The sequence below is a fragment of the Hibiscus syriacus genome, unplaced genomic scaffold (genome assembly GCF_006381635.1).
Source record: "Hibiscus syriacus cultivar Baekdansim isolate YM2019G1 unplaced genomic scaffold, ASM638163v2 tig00110283_pilon, whole genome shotgun sequence".
NCBI lineage: Eukaryota > Viridiplantae > Streptophyta > Magnoliopsida > Malvales > Malvaceae > Hibiscus > Hibiscus syriacus.
Genome location: NW_024062661.1, coordinates 620795 through 640347, shown reverse-complemented (window position 1 = coordinate 640347; position 19553 = coordinate 620795). Strand labels below are relative to the sequence as shown.

Here is a 19553-nt window from a genome sequence, read left to right as displayed (position 1 = left end):
AAATGATGACATAATATAAGCAATGTATCTCAAAATTTATAGGGCATTACAATTAATTACTCATGCACTTGATATTTTGCGAGATTTGTTTTAGTTAAAAAGGATAACTAAGAATTTTGAATATTTGGATTAACTGGTAATAATTCAATTTAAAAAGACAATAAAATAATATAACTCAATTTAGAATAATCAAATATATATAATATAACTTAATTCAGAAAATACAGAGATAAAAGACAACAATATCAATTAAAAAAATAAGAAGCCACACATAATTTTATAGCCCAGAAAACTAAGGCTGTGCCTTGATAATAACAAAACAATCTATTATTGAATCAAACAAAAAGAAAAGGGAAACTAAAAGGCTGCCAGCTGATAATTATGGAGATTATTCTGAACCGTTGAAATCAATTACTTTTGTTAATTTCCATAACCCAATAATTATAAGCCCGACAAACAACCTTCAAAGAAGAGAAGCCAGCTTGTTTTGCCAATGTTTCGAACTCTTGTGTGGTCCTTTCTTTAGCACCAGGAAGAACGTGACACAAGTAAACATCTCTTTGGAAGGTTGTCTTTGTTATAAGATCTGTCTGTGGAACATCTGATAATATCGCTTCTATCGATACAATTTTACCATTCTCCGGCAATGCTTCGTAACATACTTTCAGTAACTTCAGGCATTGCTCATCTCCCCAGTCATGAAGCATCGTCTAAAAATATACAAAACCATACGTTAATAATCAAGTTGTTTTGTTTTCATTAAAATTACTTGGACGAATCCAACTCTCTGGGTTTAAACAAAAATATTTCTAGAAACTAACCTTCATGAAAATAACTTCCGATTTAGGAATTTTCGTGAACATATCCCCTGCTACGTGCTCCACTCCTGACATGTCACAAAGAAAACGACAGATTAACTTCATTGTTGAAAATAATATCACGTGCGGTAAAAAAGAAAAAGAAGAGTAAGAAATATTACCTGGGCAGGGGACAGTATCTTTAATGACTTGAGGCAGGTCAAAGTTAATACCCTTGATTTGTGGGTACTTTGAAACAATGAGCTTAAGATTTGTACCTAAACCTCCTCCCACGTCGACCACTTGGCTTACACCCTCAAACCCCTTGTAAGTTTGGAGAACTTTGTTCATCACTAGGTCGGTGTACACGGACATTGCTCTATTGAAATTTTTTGACATTTCATCATCGGTGGCCTGCAGCTCAAACAAGTGTTTCCCAAATGCTTTCTCACTTGAGAACCCTCCCTCCAATATCGCATCTTTCATGAATTTCCTGTCATAGCCAAATTTATTAGAAAAACAACAACAAATGGTACTCTGAGAATGGATAAAGAAGAGTAGTTAATTACCAGCATTCGATGATGTGCTTGTCAAGGTGGATACGTTGCAATGGAACAAAGGAGATCCCACCTTCGTTTAGAAGGAAGTATTTGCCGACCGATGACAGGCCATACGACCTTTGCATCTGCCCATCTTCGCCGCTGATTTGTTCGCATGTTAAGATGGAGTGAGTGGTTAAAAGCCTGAGGATTCGATCAACAATGGAAGGGGCGTCTGGGTTACTTGTCGGAAGCTGAGACACGATCTCAGCAGCCGACAACATACGAGAAGGAGTGTCGGCTTTGGATATGATCTCTAACAAGCCGAGATCGACAGCTACTTTCAAACCGAAAGGAAGTGATGAAATGGAAGCCAAATGCATGGCTTGCAAGATGGCTGCTTCTTCATGTTGATTTGATGAAATGTTAGACAGTGAACCCATGGCGTTTTTTGAATATCTTAGAGAAGATGACGTTAATTACCAAGTATTCAAAACAACTTGATCTCTCACACTTATTTTCCAACACCGAATCCCCCCCATTTTATAGGTAAAAACAGTCAACAATGGGGTTCGAATATCTCAAGATTCATATTTCGGCTCTGCTTCCTTTTTTGAACTAATATATTTATTTATTTGCAAGAGTTGAATCTAAAGCCACCGACTCATGTATGTATTAGTTGAATAATATTCTTTTATTACTTTGTATAGATATTTATTTAAAGATTTTTAATCATTTTGTATTAAATAATTAACGTTTTTACATTTATGATAATTTAAAGAATAATAATAATTTGTTAACCACATAATTTATATATAAATGTCAGTTGAACCTTCAATATATATATATATATATATATATATAAATGTTGGAATTAGATTTAAATTGAGTCACTGTATATTTTTAATTTTTTTTTTGATGATTACACGTTGCATAAGTTTTAGATTTTTATTAAAGATTTAATTTATTTTATATTTAAATATTAACTTTTTAGATCAGAATTATTTTTAGTTATTTGAGTTTTAGATCAGGATTAATTTTAGATAACTTTTAGATTAATAATTTTTATATATTTAGTTGCATCAGTTTCAGATTAAAGTTTTAGAGATTTAGAATATTTTAGATTTAGAAATCAAGAATTTTAAATGTTATCATTTTAAATTATGATTAATTCATATTTAATTATTAATTTGACAATATAAATTATTTTCAAAACTATTAATAATTTATAGTTCTATAATTTTAATTAGACTATTAAATTACTTGAATCAATTAAATTTTTTATACTTAAATTATTATGATTTAACATGTAAAATATTATATACAAAAATTCAGTAATTCTATTATAATTTAATTATATCATACGCATATAGCTTTTATAAACATTAATTTATTGTATATTATGTATAGAAATGTAAATTTTCATGTAAATAAAATGTTATAAGTTATAAATTAATTTTTTAAAAATTTATATTTAATTTGAGTTTCAATCATTTTAATTTTTTGTTTTAATTTTTTGTGAGTCAATGATGAATTCTTTCCATATGAAATTTATTTTCGTCTTTAAAAATTGAGATTATTTTGCTTAATTTGTTACAACGATTGAAAGAGGTAGTATTCTAAGTAATTAAATTGCGATCATTTTAGGTGTGTGTAACAGAGAAGTGATTATAAAACAACATATGTTTATAATTTTTCTCAACCATTAACAAATATATACACACTCTATAGACGTAGCTGCAAGGATGGACTGAAAGTACGGTTGCACCCTTTAGAAATTTTAAATCTTCTTATATTTTAGGTATTTTTCTTATATTTTAATAGATTATCTAATTTTGCACCTCCTGAGATTTTATAATTTTGCACTCCCTAGATTTGTAATATAATTTCTTAGAGCAGCACTCCCTGAATTAAATCCATGCGTCTGTCCTTCTCTAGCTGCTCGAACCTAAGACCTAAAAAGGGAACAACATTCAAGTGACTTCGGTGATGAAAATGAATATTATTTTTTGAAGAGATGTTGAATTTGATCAATTATGTTTACATTGATAAATAAATAATCAATTGAATTTCTTATGGATAAACATATATTTATAATATGTAGTTTTCAACGTGGTGAGTATTTCTTATGCAATTTTGTTTGGCTTTTGAATTGTGAGCCGAATATATATTTCAACATCAACATGAAAATCCTCTCTCATAGAGTGGGGTACAGCCGCATAACATTAGTCTAAACATCTAATGGCAACAACAAGTCAACAATGGGTTTCTAATATCTGAAGATTCATACTTGGGCTACTTGTTTTTGGAGCTAATATAATATTACTAAACTCCTGTTTCCTTCTCTGGAACTAATATAATATTTATTTATTTCGGCTATTTGTAAATTATGTTGAGAAAAATAAAGAATTTATATCTCATATCGGTAGGATATAAAGTTTGAGATGTGTTTATATAAATGAATCAACTTGAGTATTATAAAATGTGCAAGATAAGAATTTGTCTCAACCGATATTGGAGGTGCACCCAAATGACACGAGCGACGCAAAATACTCAGATAAGTCGAGCCTTCTAGGGGCCTACGAATAATTTAGAACAATATGAGTTTTTCTTTTCTTTTCTCAAAAAAAGAGAACATCCCTTAGAAGTTTTGTTTGAAATTTCTTTTTTAAAAAACAAAATTAAATTGAATTGAATTTAATGGTTCTTTAATTAAGATATTATTTTAGGTAATTGTTGTCTTGATTCACAAGACGGGAATATTAGGCATTCATGGCTCCTTGATTCTTGGATATTTACTGTTATATTATTCGAACATTCTAATAATTCTTCTAGTATGAATACCGTATTTAATTCGTATAAATCTATGAGATAAACACACTCAAAAATATTTTATTTATTTTTAAACAATTTTGGTGATAGAAAAAAAAAGTGAGGTTACATTTTTTATGATCACTATAGTCGTGCTATTGCAGTGTCCATCTCCTTATTGTATTATGGGAGATAGTCGATCAACGTTTCTTCAGCACCGTAGGAACGGATGAATCCATCTTTAAAAACTGTATAAAAATGCATCAATGGCTCTATCATTAAATTTCATATCTGCATGCGGGTAAATAATTATGTTGTTTAATTTTTTAATTTTGTATCAATTCTACTCTATTTGATACAATGCTAATATCAATTAATTTTATATTATTTACTGTTTTATATCTTTGATAATCCTAACAAGAAAACCTAACAATCTATATCATATATTATATGAATGTTGTATATTTATAGAGTGATTTTATTTATTGCTTTTTGAATACTTTTTATTAATAAATTAATTTTTAAGCATATTATTTATAAGAAATTATAATAATAACAATCTTTATCATATATTATATCTACATTTATCATAACTATTCTCGAATTATCTAAAAACGATTTCGACTGTATTTTTAAAAAAGGTTATTAAAAAATTATTAGAGATTGAGTGTACAAATGTATATATAAAATTATATTAGATGTGAGATTGATTTTTACGTAAAATATTTTTTATTTTTATTAATTTATTTAAAAATTATATAAATTATAATATAATAAAATATTATTATAATAATATTAATTATAATTAATAAATAACATTTTAATAATTATATAATTGAATCAGACCTTAAATAATATGTAACAACTCAATCAAAATTTAATAATAATATAAGTAAATAATATTTTAAGAATATATATTTTTCATTTCCGCCCATTTTGACTAATGTCAAACACAGCTTTTGTTTGTTGGTGACACTTTTCAACTTAATGACTATTTCTGACGTACTTTTCTTTTGTTTCTATAATGAACATAATATATATTTCAACGTCAACGTGAAAATTCTCTCTAGTAGGTTAGGTATAATTAGGTTATAAATAAGATGAGATAGATTGTAAGTTATTCGAGATTAATTCGATTAAAGTTCGATAAATACTTGGATCGAATGAACTTGAGTATATGGTATAGATTTCTAAATTAGATTAGATAAATAATAAATAGTGATTTTGTAATTTCCTTGACTGGAAACGATAATTAAAATATAATATAAATATGTGTACAAATTTACAAATATCACTACACCAAAAGTGGCTTGTTGCGGCGTTTTTTTTATTTATAGCGGCGTTTTTAAGCGTCGCTAAAAACACCTGCAACGTAAATATAAACGCCGCTAAAAGCGCCGCTAAAAATAACGCCACTAAAGTTTGTGGCGTTTTTCAACCAAAAAATGCCGCAATAGGTGACAACATATAGCGGCGATGTATTGATATTTAGCGGCGTTTAGCAGAAAAACGTCGCAATAGGTGTTGATATTTAACGGCGTTTGGCAGACAAACGCCGCAATAGGCGTTGATGTTTAGCGGCGTTTTCTTCACAAACGCCGCAGTAGATGTTTATTTTTACCGTCGTTTTTCATACAAACGTCGCAGGAGATGTTGATATTTAGCGGTGTTTTCCTACAAACGCCGCAATATGTCTTGAGATTTCGCGGCGTTTTTATCACAAACGCCGCTAAATGTATGGTATATTGCAGCATTTTTTGTTACAAACGCCGCTAAATAACACAGAATTTAACAGTTTTAAAAATTATGCTTAATACCCCAAATCTGTTTTTTCAACCTGTTCCATTATCCAACAAACAAAACAGCAATAACATCAAATCCAATATAATAAATAAAAGTTTTCATTAACATAATATAAGTTAAGTTAAACACGGTTCAGTAACATTAACATAATGCTCATAATATAAATGAGGCTACGATGGTGGATTCTGAGGTTGCGTTTTTTGTATCATCAGCATCATATCATTGAGTCGTTTTTCAAATTCTTTACATCTCTGCTGATGTATTACTTCTCTCTGTTCTGCCGATGCCTCTCTCTGTGCTGCCACTGCTTCTCTCTCTGCTTCTGCTGCTTCTCTCTCTGCTTCCCTTGCTTCATTTTCCGCTTTCAAGTTAGCCATTTGTTGATCCATCTCAGCCAACTTTTCTTTTAAACGACCAACTTCTAATTGGGAAGATCGAGACTGTGATGACATGTACTGTGATGAACTGGATCCAAAATATTTGGTGGGAGTAACGAATGATCCTTGACAGCGCACCCGACCATATCTTTCAGGACCCAAAATGTCATTAATAGCTTGGTTTTCAATGTCATCATCATTAACAATACCTTGACTCGAAGCAGTAGCATGATACTCTGCCCTTTTCTCCATCATTTTTTCCTAATAATAAAGTGAATAATTAATTAAAATAAAAAATATCATGGTACAAATATAAATAAAGTCAGGTAAATTTAAAACATCTACCCAATAAACGTACCATAATTTCTGCAGCGTCAGCAGTCATAGGAGTGCCATCCTTCTTCGTATGTGTCATGTCGAAGAGTTGGATTCGACCAACTTTAGAACCGGATGTATTTTCCTACAATGTACCATAATGTAATTACTATGAGTTAGTATGTACATGGAATACAAAAAAACTATTTCAATAATCTATAATACCTCCTCATGAGCTATACAAGCAAAGCTCTTCGATCCAGCCGTGTGCGTAAACTTTTGTTGTTGCCTGCTAGCAACACCAACATGCTCTCGGTCCTACAATGTCAAACAACCACTTATAATGATGATTTAAATTTTGTTACAAGTATTTATGAAAAATACATCATACCTGTCCTTTTTGAGAACTCCAAAATATGACTGCATCTTCCCATTGGTACCAGAGCATTCCTGGTGGGACTGTTTGCAACTTCTCTTCAAGGCTGAGATCATTCTTGAAGTATTTATTCTTTAAGGAGCTCTTGTGGTCCCTCCATCTCTTCCCTAACGCTTGCTTCACATAATCGTCAGAGACCTCTAAAACAAATTTCTCCTATACAGCAAATAAGTGTGCACCGTAAGTATAAATTAGTATTGAATTTATATAGAGTATCTATTATAATGACATTATTACCTTAACAAAATCCAACGCTTGATTTTTGTTACTATTAGGCATTTTGCGCCATGACTCATAATTGATCGGTAACAGATTCGCATTACGTCCAACTATGCCTAAGTAACCTGCTAGAAGACGTGATTCTGGGCCAATAGGTTGACCGGCATCGTTTCTTGAAACTTTGACACGATGCCCAGGAGGAAGTTGGTATAATTCCTTTAAAGTTGTACGTCCTCGAGTCTTGCGCGTTCCAGCATTTTCAACTATATAAGAAATTATTAAATGTCAGTTTTGAAAATGAACAAAGTAGTAAATAAAGTTTCGAAGATTACCTTGAATTTCTACTTCTTCAACAGTTTCAGGAACTTTGGAAGACTCAGGTGCATTCGTTTCCTCGTTATTTCTTTCTTCATGGTCTTCAGAAGCTCGAACAACCCGCAAATCAGATATTTTTCTCCTCGGCATTATATCTGTAATAAACAAACATGAGTAATAAAAAACGATTTAATTAATGAATACGTTGAAAGACAACATGTTAAGGGTTATAACATTATAAATAAATAAATGAAGATATAAAATCGTACAACAGTCTTATGTAATGTCAGTTGTCATAAATATCTTCATCAACGTCCTCCCGAACCCATTGAAATTGTGTTGTATTACTGATAGTTTCATCTAAGTTTTGTGGTAGTATAGGTAAACACTATGATCTTGTTTCAATGTCATCTCTACTTTCATCCCCGATGTCTATCAAGTCTCTGGGAGTATTTCGAAGCACAACATACCAACCGTCATCCATTGGATCGTGACAATAAAATACTTGTTTCACTTGAGAGGAAAATACATATGGTTCATCCATCAAACGTTGACCCGTGTGAATTAATCGAGAGAAATTCACCATTGAAAACTCGAATTTATCTCTTTTTATACATCTGTTTACATCAACCCAGTCACACCGAAACAACACAACCTTTCGTTTTCCATAATAATCTAACTCAATAATGTCCGTAAGATTTCCATAATAATCGACCTCACCATCCTACGAATTATTGTCCCTTACAGTAGCATAACTTGTAGTTGATGAAGTAACTACGACTCCACAATTTTGTGTCCTCCTTAATCTTTCACGAGATTTTGTGTGAAACCTGAACCCATTAATGAGGAAGGCATTATATCTTTTAACTATTTTATTCGGACCTTGAGAAAGCCATTTAACTTCTTCACTAACTTCTCTCCCACTCCAAACCTATTACACATGAATGGTGAATTAATTTGCATTGATGTCGATATAAAAAGTAAGACATATATTATTTATAAGTGTTCCGTAAGATTTAGTTGCTTATCGTCTGGCCTAACCATTCATGAAAAGTTTCTGTGAATAACTTATGTAGCTCTCGCTGATTTAATCTTCGGGAGCGTGCTCGAGATCTCAATACTTCTTTAAACTCACTATAAAGAATATTATGTCGTTAAAAATTGATAAATATAAAAGATAAAGAGATTTCATTAGGATTGGGTCCGAAAGACTTACGTGCGAAAGTGATCTATTGAATCGTGATGGAAAAGAACATATCGGTGTGCTTGTACCCAAGACGTGTCATCTAAATGTGCAATTTCAACTTTCCCTAATGGTTGACCATAACTTCCAAACAAATAATGTTGAGTTAAGTCATCAGTACCTAACTCATCATTTCGATTTGGTCTATTTCATCTTGTTTCAACATGTTCCAAATATCTAGAGCAAAATGTCATACATTCCTCTGCCAAATACCCTTCAGCAATTGATCCTTCCGGATAACGCTTATTACGACAATAAGACTTCAACTTGCCCAAGAACCTATACAGAAAACAACATACTACGTAAATACATTTTATTCAAATGTATAATCAGTAGTAATTTGAAACGTGTAATTCAATTAACACCTCTCTATAGGGTACATCAATCGATAGAAAACGGGACCACCAACTCTTGCTTCGTGAGGAAGATGAATTAACAGATGCACCATAATTGTGAAGAATGAAGGCGGAAATATCTTCTCCAAGTTGCATAAAGTCAAGGCAACTCGATCTTGTAGTTTATCAAGTTCTTCAACCATTAGAACTTTCCCACATATGGCTTTCATTATATTAGAAAGTTCAATGATACAAGACGTCACCTTACTCGACATGCAACCGCGAACAGCTACTGGTAGTAAATCTTGCATTAATATGTGATAATCATGAGACTTTAAACCATAAAGTCTTCGATCTTTAACATTAACACATCGAGAAATGTTTGATGCATACCCATCTGGGACCTTTATATCCTTCAACACCGTGCAAAACACTTCTTTTTCTTTCTTCGAAAGAGAAAAAATAGAAGGCGGCAAGAAATTTCTTCCATTCGAACGTAATTACGGATGAAGATCATGTCGAATTCCCATGTCCACTAAGTCAAGCCGACTCTTAAGATTATCTTTAGATTTTCTGCCATCATTCAGAATGGTCCCGATAATATTCTCACAAACATTCTTCTCAATATGCATTACATCAAGATTATGTCTCAAAATCTGCTTTTTCCAATAAGGTAACTCGAAGAATATACTCCTCTTTTTCCACAAGTCTACCTCATTTGGATCATCCTCTTCATCAGACTCATCATCAGTTTGTTCGTCAACTTCAAGCTCTTCATTGACCTGTTTTGCCTTTTTCTTTGATCGTGTACTAGTTGGTAGATTCATCTTTCCATGAGTAAAATTGATATTTTTCAACATTCTGAATATTTCAGAGCCGGTTGTTTGGTCAGGAGCATTTCGAAACTCTTCATCACCATCAAACATATTCTTTTGACATCTAAATCTATGATTATCAGGTAACCACCGACGATGTCCCATATAAGAGAACTTTTTTCCATTAACCAACCACTTCGAACATGGTTTTGCAGCACAACAAGGACAAGCATAATGACCTTTGGTACTCCAACCAGATAAATTTGCATACGCAGGAAAATCATTAATTGTTCCATAATAAAGTAGCGCGTAAATTAAAGTTCTCCTTCGTCAACACATCGTACGTTTCGACCCCTTCCCATAACTATTTCAACTCTGCAATTAGCGGCTGCATGTAAATATCAATATCATTTCCGGGGCCTTTCTCGCCGGGGATTATCATGGATAAGATAAAAGATGATTGTTTCATACAAATCCAGGGAGGCAAATTGTATGGAACAAGTACAACAGGCCAAGTACTATACGAAGTACTCATGAGTTTGAATGGATTAAACCCATCAGTTGCAAGACCGAGCCAAACATTTCGAGGATCTCTCGCAAAACTTGGATACTTGTTGTCAAATGACTTCCAAGCTAAAGAATCTGCAGGATGCCGTAATAATCCATCATCGGTTCTGCCATCATGATGCCACCTCATAGACTCAGCAATCTTGGAGGACATAAAGAATTTTTGTAGCCTAGGTATGAGAGGAAAATATCGCAGAATCTTGATCGGTTTCTTTCTTGATCGTGCTTGAGCTTCATCCTCAGTAACATTTTCTGCCTCTCTAGTCATCCATCGAGATTTTCCGCATACATGACAAGACTCATGATTTTTTCGATCACCCCAATATAACATACAATCATTCGGACAACTATGAATTTTGTCATATCCAAGACCCAAATCTTTGATCATTTTCTTCATATCTTTGTATGATTGAGGGGTTTTTGCAAAAGGAAACACTTCTCCTAGTAACTTCAACAATTGCGTAAAGGAGTTACCAATCCACCCTCCCAGGCATTTTAAGTGGAAAAGACGAATGCAGAAAGAAAGCTCCTCATAAAGTTGTTTATTCATTTCATTCAGCAACTTGTAAAACTTTGCCGCTTCTCCATTTGGCTCTTCATCACATCCACTTCTTCCAATCTCAATGAAATCATTGTGCATATTAAATGCATCTCGTAACATCCCTTTCATGTCATCTTCTCTAAAAGTTGGATGGGGAGAAGGAGCACGATAAGTCGAGTAACTCGTGGAAGCAGATCTATCTGATACAATCTCTCCATGAAAGATCCATTTTCTATACCCCCGAACAAATCCAAAAATAACTAGATACTCGTACACAACTTCACGAATGTGCCAATTAATGTTCACACAATTCTTACAAGGGCAAAGAATCATATTTTCTTGGCTTGCATTCAGAAAAGCTAAATTTAGAAAGTTTTCGACTCCATTTCGATATTCGACGCTTACCCTTGAGAAATCCATCCAACTCTTATCCATTTCGTATTTCTGGAGTTTTAATTTCAAATGTTAATTGCTAATAATATAGATAAAATTAGAACCTAAACAGAAGCATTAAATTATCATATTTAGTGCATAATAATATTTGCATAGTATAAAACTAATCACTCGTAAATTATACAACTTTTAAATTGATAAAATTGTATGGGAGCAAATGTATCTCAGATAATTTATAAAAATTATAACGAGAATTATATACAACTGTATACTATAGAACTAAATACTTACACATGTTTCATCGAAATGTAGCATTTACATCTAAACAGACTCTTGTTTCATTGTTACCGAGAGAGGCATTAAGAACTTAGAACGAAATATAAACCCAATTAACCCATTAGCGAAGGGTTGAAGAAATAAAGAAAAAGAATAACACAAAAGGACAACCGACTTAAGTCGTAGTCAACAATTTCTCAGTGAAATGCATACTATATCAAAAGTATCTTACAAGCGAAAGCCATAATATTTCTAACCATCAAAACGACAAAATGAGAGTACATAACTTGAAGATAATCCAATTCCCTACCAAGTTAATATTTCAGTAGCATACACACAAAAACAGAATTAAAACAATAAATACATGAGAGAATAAACAAATCCCTCTTTTCGAATTCAAGCTCCTAATGGAGCAGCACAGCAAAAGTCATATGATTATTCAATTTAAACAAGGAATTTAACTGGTTTATTAAGTTTATTTTACCCCTAAACCATATGACAATTCAATTTAACCAAGGAATCAATTTAAGGAAGTTAACATTTTGGCATCCTCTTTGTGTTATTCACCACTAAAAATTGCTTTGATTTTAACTCATTCTCTATACGCGACACCATGGGTTCATAAGCAACATTATTATTGACTTCCTGTTTCGATGCACATGTCACTGTTGAGGCAAACAAATTGTTTTTTTTTAATTTGGACTTCCATATACATATCAGTGTTTGAAAAAATTTTGAGGAACAATGTATGAAACAGAGGAAACAAACTAAAACAGTAACTTCCTCAGTTTAAACCAATCCTAGTGCAGAATACAAAATGTCATACATACCACTCCCAATGCAGATATGAAAAACAACATATGGAAGTATTTGCAACGATTTTTACATTATTACTAGATTTTATCAGTTTTAGTTGCATGTGACAACATCAGATTTATCAGTGGTTTGACCAAAGAAGTAGAAGGCATGATGAACAGACATATGGTTTCATCTAAGTTCCATAGTTAGACATCATAGTCGATCTCAGAATTAATCAAACTGAATACACGATAAAATATTACGTTATATTAGGCTGAACAATGTTATGGTAATGTCACTACACCATAGGGTTAGATAATAGCATATTCTATTAGATATATTATAATGAAAAGTAGTTATGCAAAGTGGAAAACATGCCCTAGTCATGTACTAAATTTCGACATGCTATGTCCATGATGTAGAAGTACAAAATAGAACACAGTAACATTTCTATAAAGAACCAAGATCAGTATAGATGTACCTTATAAAGAAGTGCTTGCAAAGACGACTTCAGTTGAGGCGAGCTATCAGTCAATACTTTCTTTGCAATCCATGGATATGTACTACCCAAAACTTTGTAATTTGGATAAGAATTTATTGCAATTCCCTCCAATACAGCAAGACTGGGTAAGGATAAGTAAATCAATTTTCACAAAGCAGGGTGAACATTGCTCAAACATATTTGTCTTGAATTAACATGTCATGTACATTGTTGAAAGTACTGCTTCAAGTTAGAATCATGTAATGTTTAATCAATTGAACAAATTGCAGTTATTTGCAACCATGAACTATGCGCATAATTGCAGCTGTCTAGGAAACAGATGAAAATCTCTCATGTCTAAAAGTTCACTATCTGCATATATTTTGCAATGAAACCGTTATAACCTAGGAGATTTCTATTGTATTCAAGGAATTGACCGCCGACGAAACCAATTTCATATTTTTCAACAAGATCGTTCTTTTTACTGCTGGAGAATCTCAGTTCTAGAAATAACAATCCATTACTGCTGAAGCAAAATGAAACATAAAACCCACTAACCGCATTTGCAGTCACTTTTCTACTATGTCCCACGAAATTACCTCCATTCCTACTTCCAGACAGGAAGATAAAAAAAATCATATTTACACCATCTTTCGAAAACAGTGGTTTCTTTGTATTACAAGGTTGCTTCGAAACAAACATATTATAAAATAAAGAACTTCAATTTCTTATTTTATGTGGAGATGCCAAGGATAAACATAGCCAATGATACCAAAGGACATTATAGAAGATGAACAATAAATCCAAAATTTAAAACAATAAATCCAAGGATAAACATAACCTAACCTGGGTATGGCGAAATGCGACGACGCCGGAGACGAAGAAGGCACGGCGCAGTGAAGGAGATGGCTACTGGTGTTTTCTGGGTAAATTGTAATCGGAAAATCGTAGACAAATCAATAAGGAAGAATGGCTAGGGCTTCAGGAGTTTTAAAACTGGCTTTGCGGCGTTTAACATTACAAACGCCGCTGATATGTAACTAATTGCGGCATTTTTAATTAAAAAATGTCACGTTTGTTAAAATCAATTGCGGCGTTTCTTGTAAAACGCCACTATAAACAACTCTATTGCGGCGTTTATATAAAAACGCCACTAATGTACGACCAATTTGCGGCGTTTCTTGTAAAACGCCACTATAAACAACTCTATTGCGGCGTTTATATAAAAACGCCGCTAAATTACCACCCTATTACGGCGTTTGTTGAAAAAACGCCGCTAAAGTTTCATTTTCCGGCGTTTCGATTGTAAACGCCGCTACATCCTTAAATTTTGTGGCATTTTCCCTAAAAGCACCGCGAAAAACGCCGCTGCATGACACTTTTTCTGTAGTGTATAATATAAATACAGAATAGAAATACAAATTATTGTACATTATAACTTATATAATTATACTTAAGTTCTCTATAATTGTTTAAATTATTATTATTATTATTATTTTCTAACCATGATTTATTTATATATATATATATATATTATAATTTAGATTGAGTTGTTGTATTTTTCATAATAGTAAATCAAATTTAATTATTTTCAAACTTTTAAACCTATTCACCTATTGCAATTATAGTTCATCTTCATACAATGATTTCAATAATTCTTACCATTCATTTTTATCTTATATATATATAAATCATGGTTTCAAACTTTTAAGCCTTTCTGTTTAATATTTTATAATTTAGTTTTATTCTAAATTTTACAATTTAGTTTTATTCTAAATTTTACTTTTTTATATAAACTAAACCAATAATTTGTATTGAATTATTGTATTTTTCATAATAGTAAATTACTTTTAATTATTTTTAAAATTAAAAAATATTTCATTAACTTTTAAAATCCACGCGTGATTTTAAATAAAATAAAGAATTAATGAAATGAGACATGGTGGCATTTAAGTCTGTCATATCTTTGACTGAAAGTTCATGTTTTATTATTTTTATTCTAATAGATTTTATTAGTTTCTATTATCGCAGATTAGTTGCGTGTATAATTACAAACATTTATATTTACATAAATTTATAATAATTACGACTAATAAGAAAAAAATGAATTAAATATAAAAACAGTGAAAGAAAAATTATTAAATAAAATATAAATATATTTTTTCTAATTCTTAAAGAAAAAATATGATACAATTTCAATAAATAACTATACAAATTATATATTAATACATATCTAATACATTCAAAATTAATTTAAAAATCTATTAAAAATAAATATTGTGTACTTTTTTAATATTACAAATGTCTGAATCGATAACTTCAATATGAATCAATTTTAGTCCAACAAATTGAAGTTCACTTTTAATATTAATTTTAAATCGAATTATTATGCATGAATTGGAATTTTAGACTTCGGATTTGAGCTTGGGCTTGTGTTCTAAATTTCGGCCTTAAACCCAATTGTGGACTTTGGAATATGGAAGGTGCCTATTTTGAATTTTGGATTATTAATATTTTAAAGATTTATTTTAAAAATATAAATGATAGTATGTGTTCCTACAACCCTCAACCAATACTTTACTATAATCAGAGCGACTCCAATAATATTACTAATTGATTGAGTTTCGTTATCATAAAACCTCTAAGAAATAGTCCTACGATTAACTAGCTTAGTATATACTCCTACAACCCTCTTAAATACTCTTGAATAACATCAGGCAAAACATCCTTCCCAATCATGCTATGTGTCGAAAGCGATAATGTTACACATCCCATATGTTCAAAGTGATGAAGTAGCACATTTCACATGTCTAAAAGTTAATGGTAAAATTTGGTGATAGAGTTTGAGGGGATAACTTAAAACTTTTTTTAAAAAAATTAGAAGTTTAAATTAAGATTTTAATTTTCTTTGAAGAGTTTAATTTATTTTTTCAGAAAAATTGGATTCTAATTAAAAAATTATAAAAAAAATTGAAAGGATTAATGAGAATTTTTAAAAATTATGAGAGGAGTTTAATAAGAAATTCAAAAAATTTAAAACTTAACATGAAATTTTAAAAAATTTGTGGGACCAACTTAATTTTTTTAAAATTAAGGGTCTGAAACTAATTTTTCAAATTTTTGGGAGACATGACATGCCTCCATTTAGTTATGTCGTTGTCTAAAATGATATCTTGAAATATATCACATGTGCCAAATGATGACATAATATAAGCAATGTATCTCAAAATTTATAGGGCATTACAATTAATTACTCATGCACTTGATATTTTGCGAGATTTGTTTTAGTTAAAAAGGATAACTAAGAATTTTGAATATTTGGATTGACTGATAATAATTCAATTTAAAAAGACAATAAAATAATATAACTCAATTTAGAATAATCAAATATATAATATAACTTAATTCAGAAAATACAGAGATAAAAGACAACAATATCAATTAAAAAAATAAGAAGCCACACATAATTTTATAGCCCAGAAAACTAAGGCTGTGCCTTGATAATAACAAAACAATCTATTATTGAATCAAACAAAAAGAAAAGGGAAACTAAAAGGCTGCCAGCTGATAATTATGGAGATTATTCTGAACCGTTGAAATCAATTACTTTTGTTAATTTCCATAACCCAATAATTATAAGCCCGACAAACAACCTTCAAAGAAGAGAAGCCAGCTTGTTTTGCCAATGTTTCAAACTCTTGTGTGGTCCTTTCTTTAGCACCAGGAAGAACGTGACACAAGTAAACATCTCTTTGGAAGGTTGTCTTTGTTATAAGATCTGTCTGTGGAACATCTGATAATATCGCTTCTATCGATACAATTTTACCATTCTCCGGCAATGCTTCGTAACATACTTTCAGTAACTTCAGGCATTGCTCATCTCCCCAGTCATGAAGCATCGTCTAAAAATATACAAAACCATACGTTAATAATCAAGTTGTTTTGTTTTCATTAAAATTACTTGGACGAATCCAACTCTCTGGGTTTAAACAAAAATATTTCTAGAAACTAACCTTCATGAAAATAACTTCCGATTTAGGAATTTTCGTGAACATATCCCCTGCTACGTGCTCCACTCCTGACATGTCACAAAGAAAACGACAGATTAACTTCATTGTTGAAAATAATATCACGTGCGGTAAAAAAGAAAAAGAAGAGTAAGAAATATTACCTGGGCAGGGGACAGTATCTTTAATGACTTGAGGCAGGTCAAAGTTAATTCCCTTGATTTGTGGGTACTTTGAAACAATGAGCTTAAGATTTGTACCTAAACCTCCTCCCACGTCGACCACTTGGCTTACACCCTCAAACCCCTTGTAAGTTTGGAGAACTTTGTTCATCACTAGGTCGGTGTACACGGACATTGCTCTATTGAAATTTTTTGACATTTCATCATCGGTGGCCTGCAGCTCAAACAAGTGTTTCCCAAATGCTTTCTCACTTGAGAACCCTCCCTCCAATATCGCATCTTTCATGAATTTCCTGTCATAGCCAAATTTATTAGAAAAACAACAACAAATGGTACTCTGAGAATGGATAAAGAAGAGTAGTTAATTACCAGCATTCGATGATGTGCTTGTCAAGGTGGATACGTTGCAATGGAACAAAGGAGATCCCACCTTCGTTTAGAAGGAAGTATTTGCCGACCGATGACAGGCCATACGACCTTTGCATCTGCCCATCTTCGCCGCTGATTTGTTCGCATGTTAAGATGGAGTGAGTGGTTAAAAGCCTGAGGATTCGATCAACAATGGAAGGGGCGTCTGGGTTACTTGTCGGAAGCTGAGACACGATCTCAGCAGCCGACAACATACGAGAAGGAGTGTCGGCTTTGGATATGATCTCTAACAAGCCGAGATCGACAGCTACTTTCAAACCGAAAGGAAGTGATGAAATGGAAGCCAAATGCATGGCTTGCAAGATGGCTGCTTCTTCATGTTGATTTGATGAAATGTTAGACTGTGAACCCATGGCGTTTTTTGAATATCTCAGAGAAGATGACGTTAATTACCAAGTATTCAAAACAACTTGATCTCTCACACTTATTTTCCAACACCGAATCCCCCCATTTTATAGGTAAAAACAGTCAACAATGGGGTTCGAATATCTCAAGATTCATATTTCGGCTCTGCTTCCTTTTTTGAACTAATATATTTATTTATTTGCAAGAGTTGAATCTAAAGCCACCGACTCATGTATGTATTAGTTGAATAATATTCTTTTATTACTTTGTATAGATATTTATTTAAAGATTTTTAATCATTTTGTATTAAATAATTAACGTTTTTACATTTATGATAATTTAAAGAATAATAATAATTTGTTAACCACAGAATTTATATATAAATGTTAGTTGAACCTTCAATATATATATATATATATATATATATATAAATGTTGGAATTAGATTTAAATCGAGTCACTGTATATTTTTAATTTTTTTTTTTGATGATTACACGTTGCATAAGTTTTAGATTTTTATTAAAGATTTAATTTATTTTATATTTAAATATTAACTTTTTAGATCAGAATTATTTTTAGTTATTTGAGTTTTAGATCAGGATTAATTTTAGATAACTTTTAGATTAATAATTTTTATATATTTAGTTGCATCAGTTTCAGATTAAAGTTTTAGAGATTTAGAATATTTTAGATTTAGAAATCAAGAATTTTAAATGTTATCATTTTAAATTATGATTAATTCATATTTAATTATTAATTTGACAATATAAATTATTTTCAAAACTATTAATAATTTATAGTTCTATAATTTTAATTAGACTATTAAATTACTTGAATCAATTAAATTTTTTATACTTAAATTATTATGATTTAACATGTAAAATATTATATACAAAAATTCAGTAATTCTATTATAATTTAATTATATCATACGTATATAGCTTTTATAAACATTAATTTATTGTATATTATGTATAGAAATGTAAATTTTCATGTAAATAAAATGTTATAAGTTATAAATTAATTTTTTAAAAATTTATATTTAATTTGAGTTTCAATCATTTTAATTTTTTGTTTTTATTTTTTGTGAGTCAATGATGAATTCTTTCCATATGAAATTTATTTTCGTCTTTAAAAAGTGAGATTATTTTGCTTAATTTGTTACAACGATTGAAAGAGGTAGTATTCTAAGTAATTAAATTGCGATCATTTTAGGTGTGTGTAATAGAGAAGTGATTATAAAACAACATATGTTTATAATTTTTCTCAACCATTAACAAATATATATACACACTCTATAGACGTAGCTGCAAGGATGGACTGAAAGTACGGTTGCACCCTTTAGAAATTTTAAATCTTCTTATATTTTAGGTATTTTTCTTATATTTTAATAGATTATCTAATTTTGCACCTCCTGAGATTTTATAATTTTGCACTCCCTAGATTTGTAATATAATTTCTTAGAGCAGCACTCCCTGAAATAAATCCATGCGTCTGTCCTTCTCTAGCTGCTCGAACCTAGGACCTAAA

At 31.1% G+C, this 19553-nt stretch overlaps 2 protein-coding genes across 2 annotated transcripts; both read right to left on the bottom strand.

The window, feature by feature from the left end:
- Positions 1-394: 394 nt before the first annotated feature.
- On the bottom strand, positions 395-1812 carry LOC120116152 (caffeic acid 3-O-methyltransferase-like). Its single transcript, XM_039136707.1, has 4 exons — positions 1367-1812; positions 980-1290; positions 822-886; positions 395-710 (listed from the first exon to the last, which is right to left on the bottom strand). The coding sequence occupies exons 1-4, from the start codon at positions 1777-1779 to the stop codon at positions 408-410; spliced, it is 1092 nt and encodes a 363-aa protein (XP_038992638.1). The 5' UTR covers positions 1780-1812; the 3' UTR covers positions 395-407.
- A 14835-nt stretch (positions 1813-16647) lies between these two features.
- LOC120116151 (caffeic acid 3-O-methyltransferase-like) lies at positions 16648-18101 on the bottom strand. Its single transcript, XM_039136706.1, has 4 exons — positions 17620-18101; positions 17233-17543; positions 17075-17139; positions 16648-16963 (listed from the first exon to the last, which is right to left on the bottom strand). The coding sequence occupies exons 1-4, from the start codon at positions 18030-18032 to the stop codon at positions 16661-16663; spliced, it is 1092 nt and encodes a 363-aa protein (XP_038992637.1). The 5' UTR covers positions 18033-18101; the 3' UTR covers positions 16648-16660.
- Positions 18102-19553: the final 1452 nt, after the last annotated feature.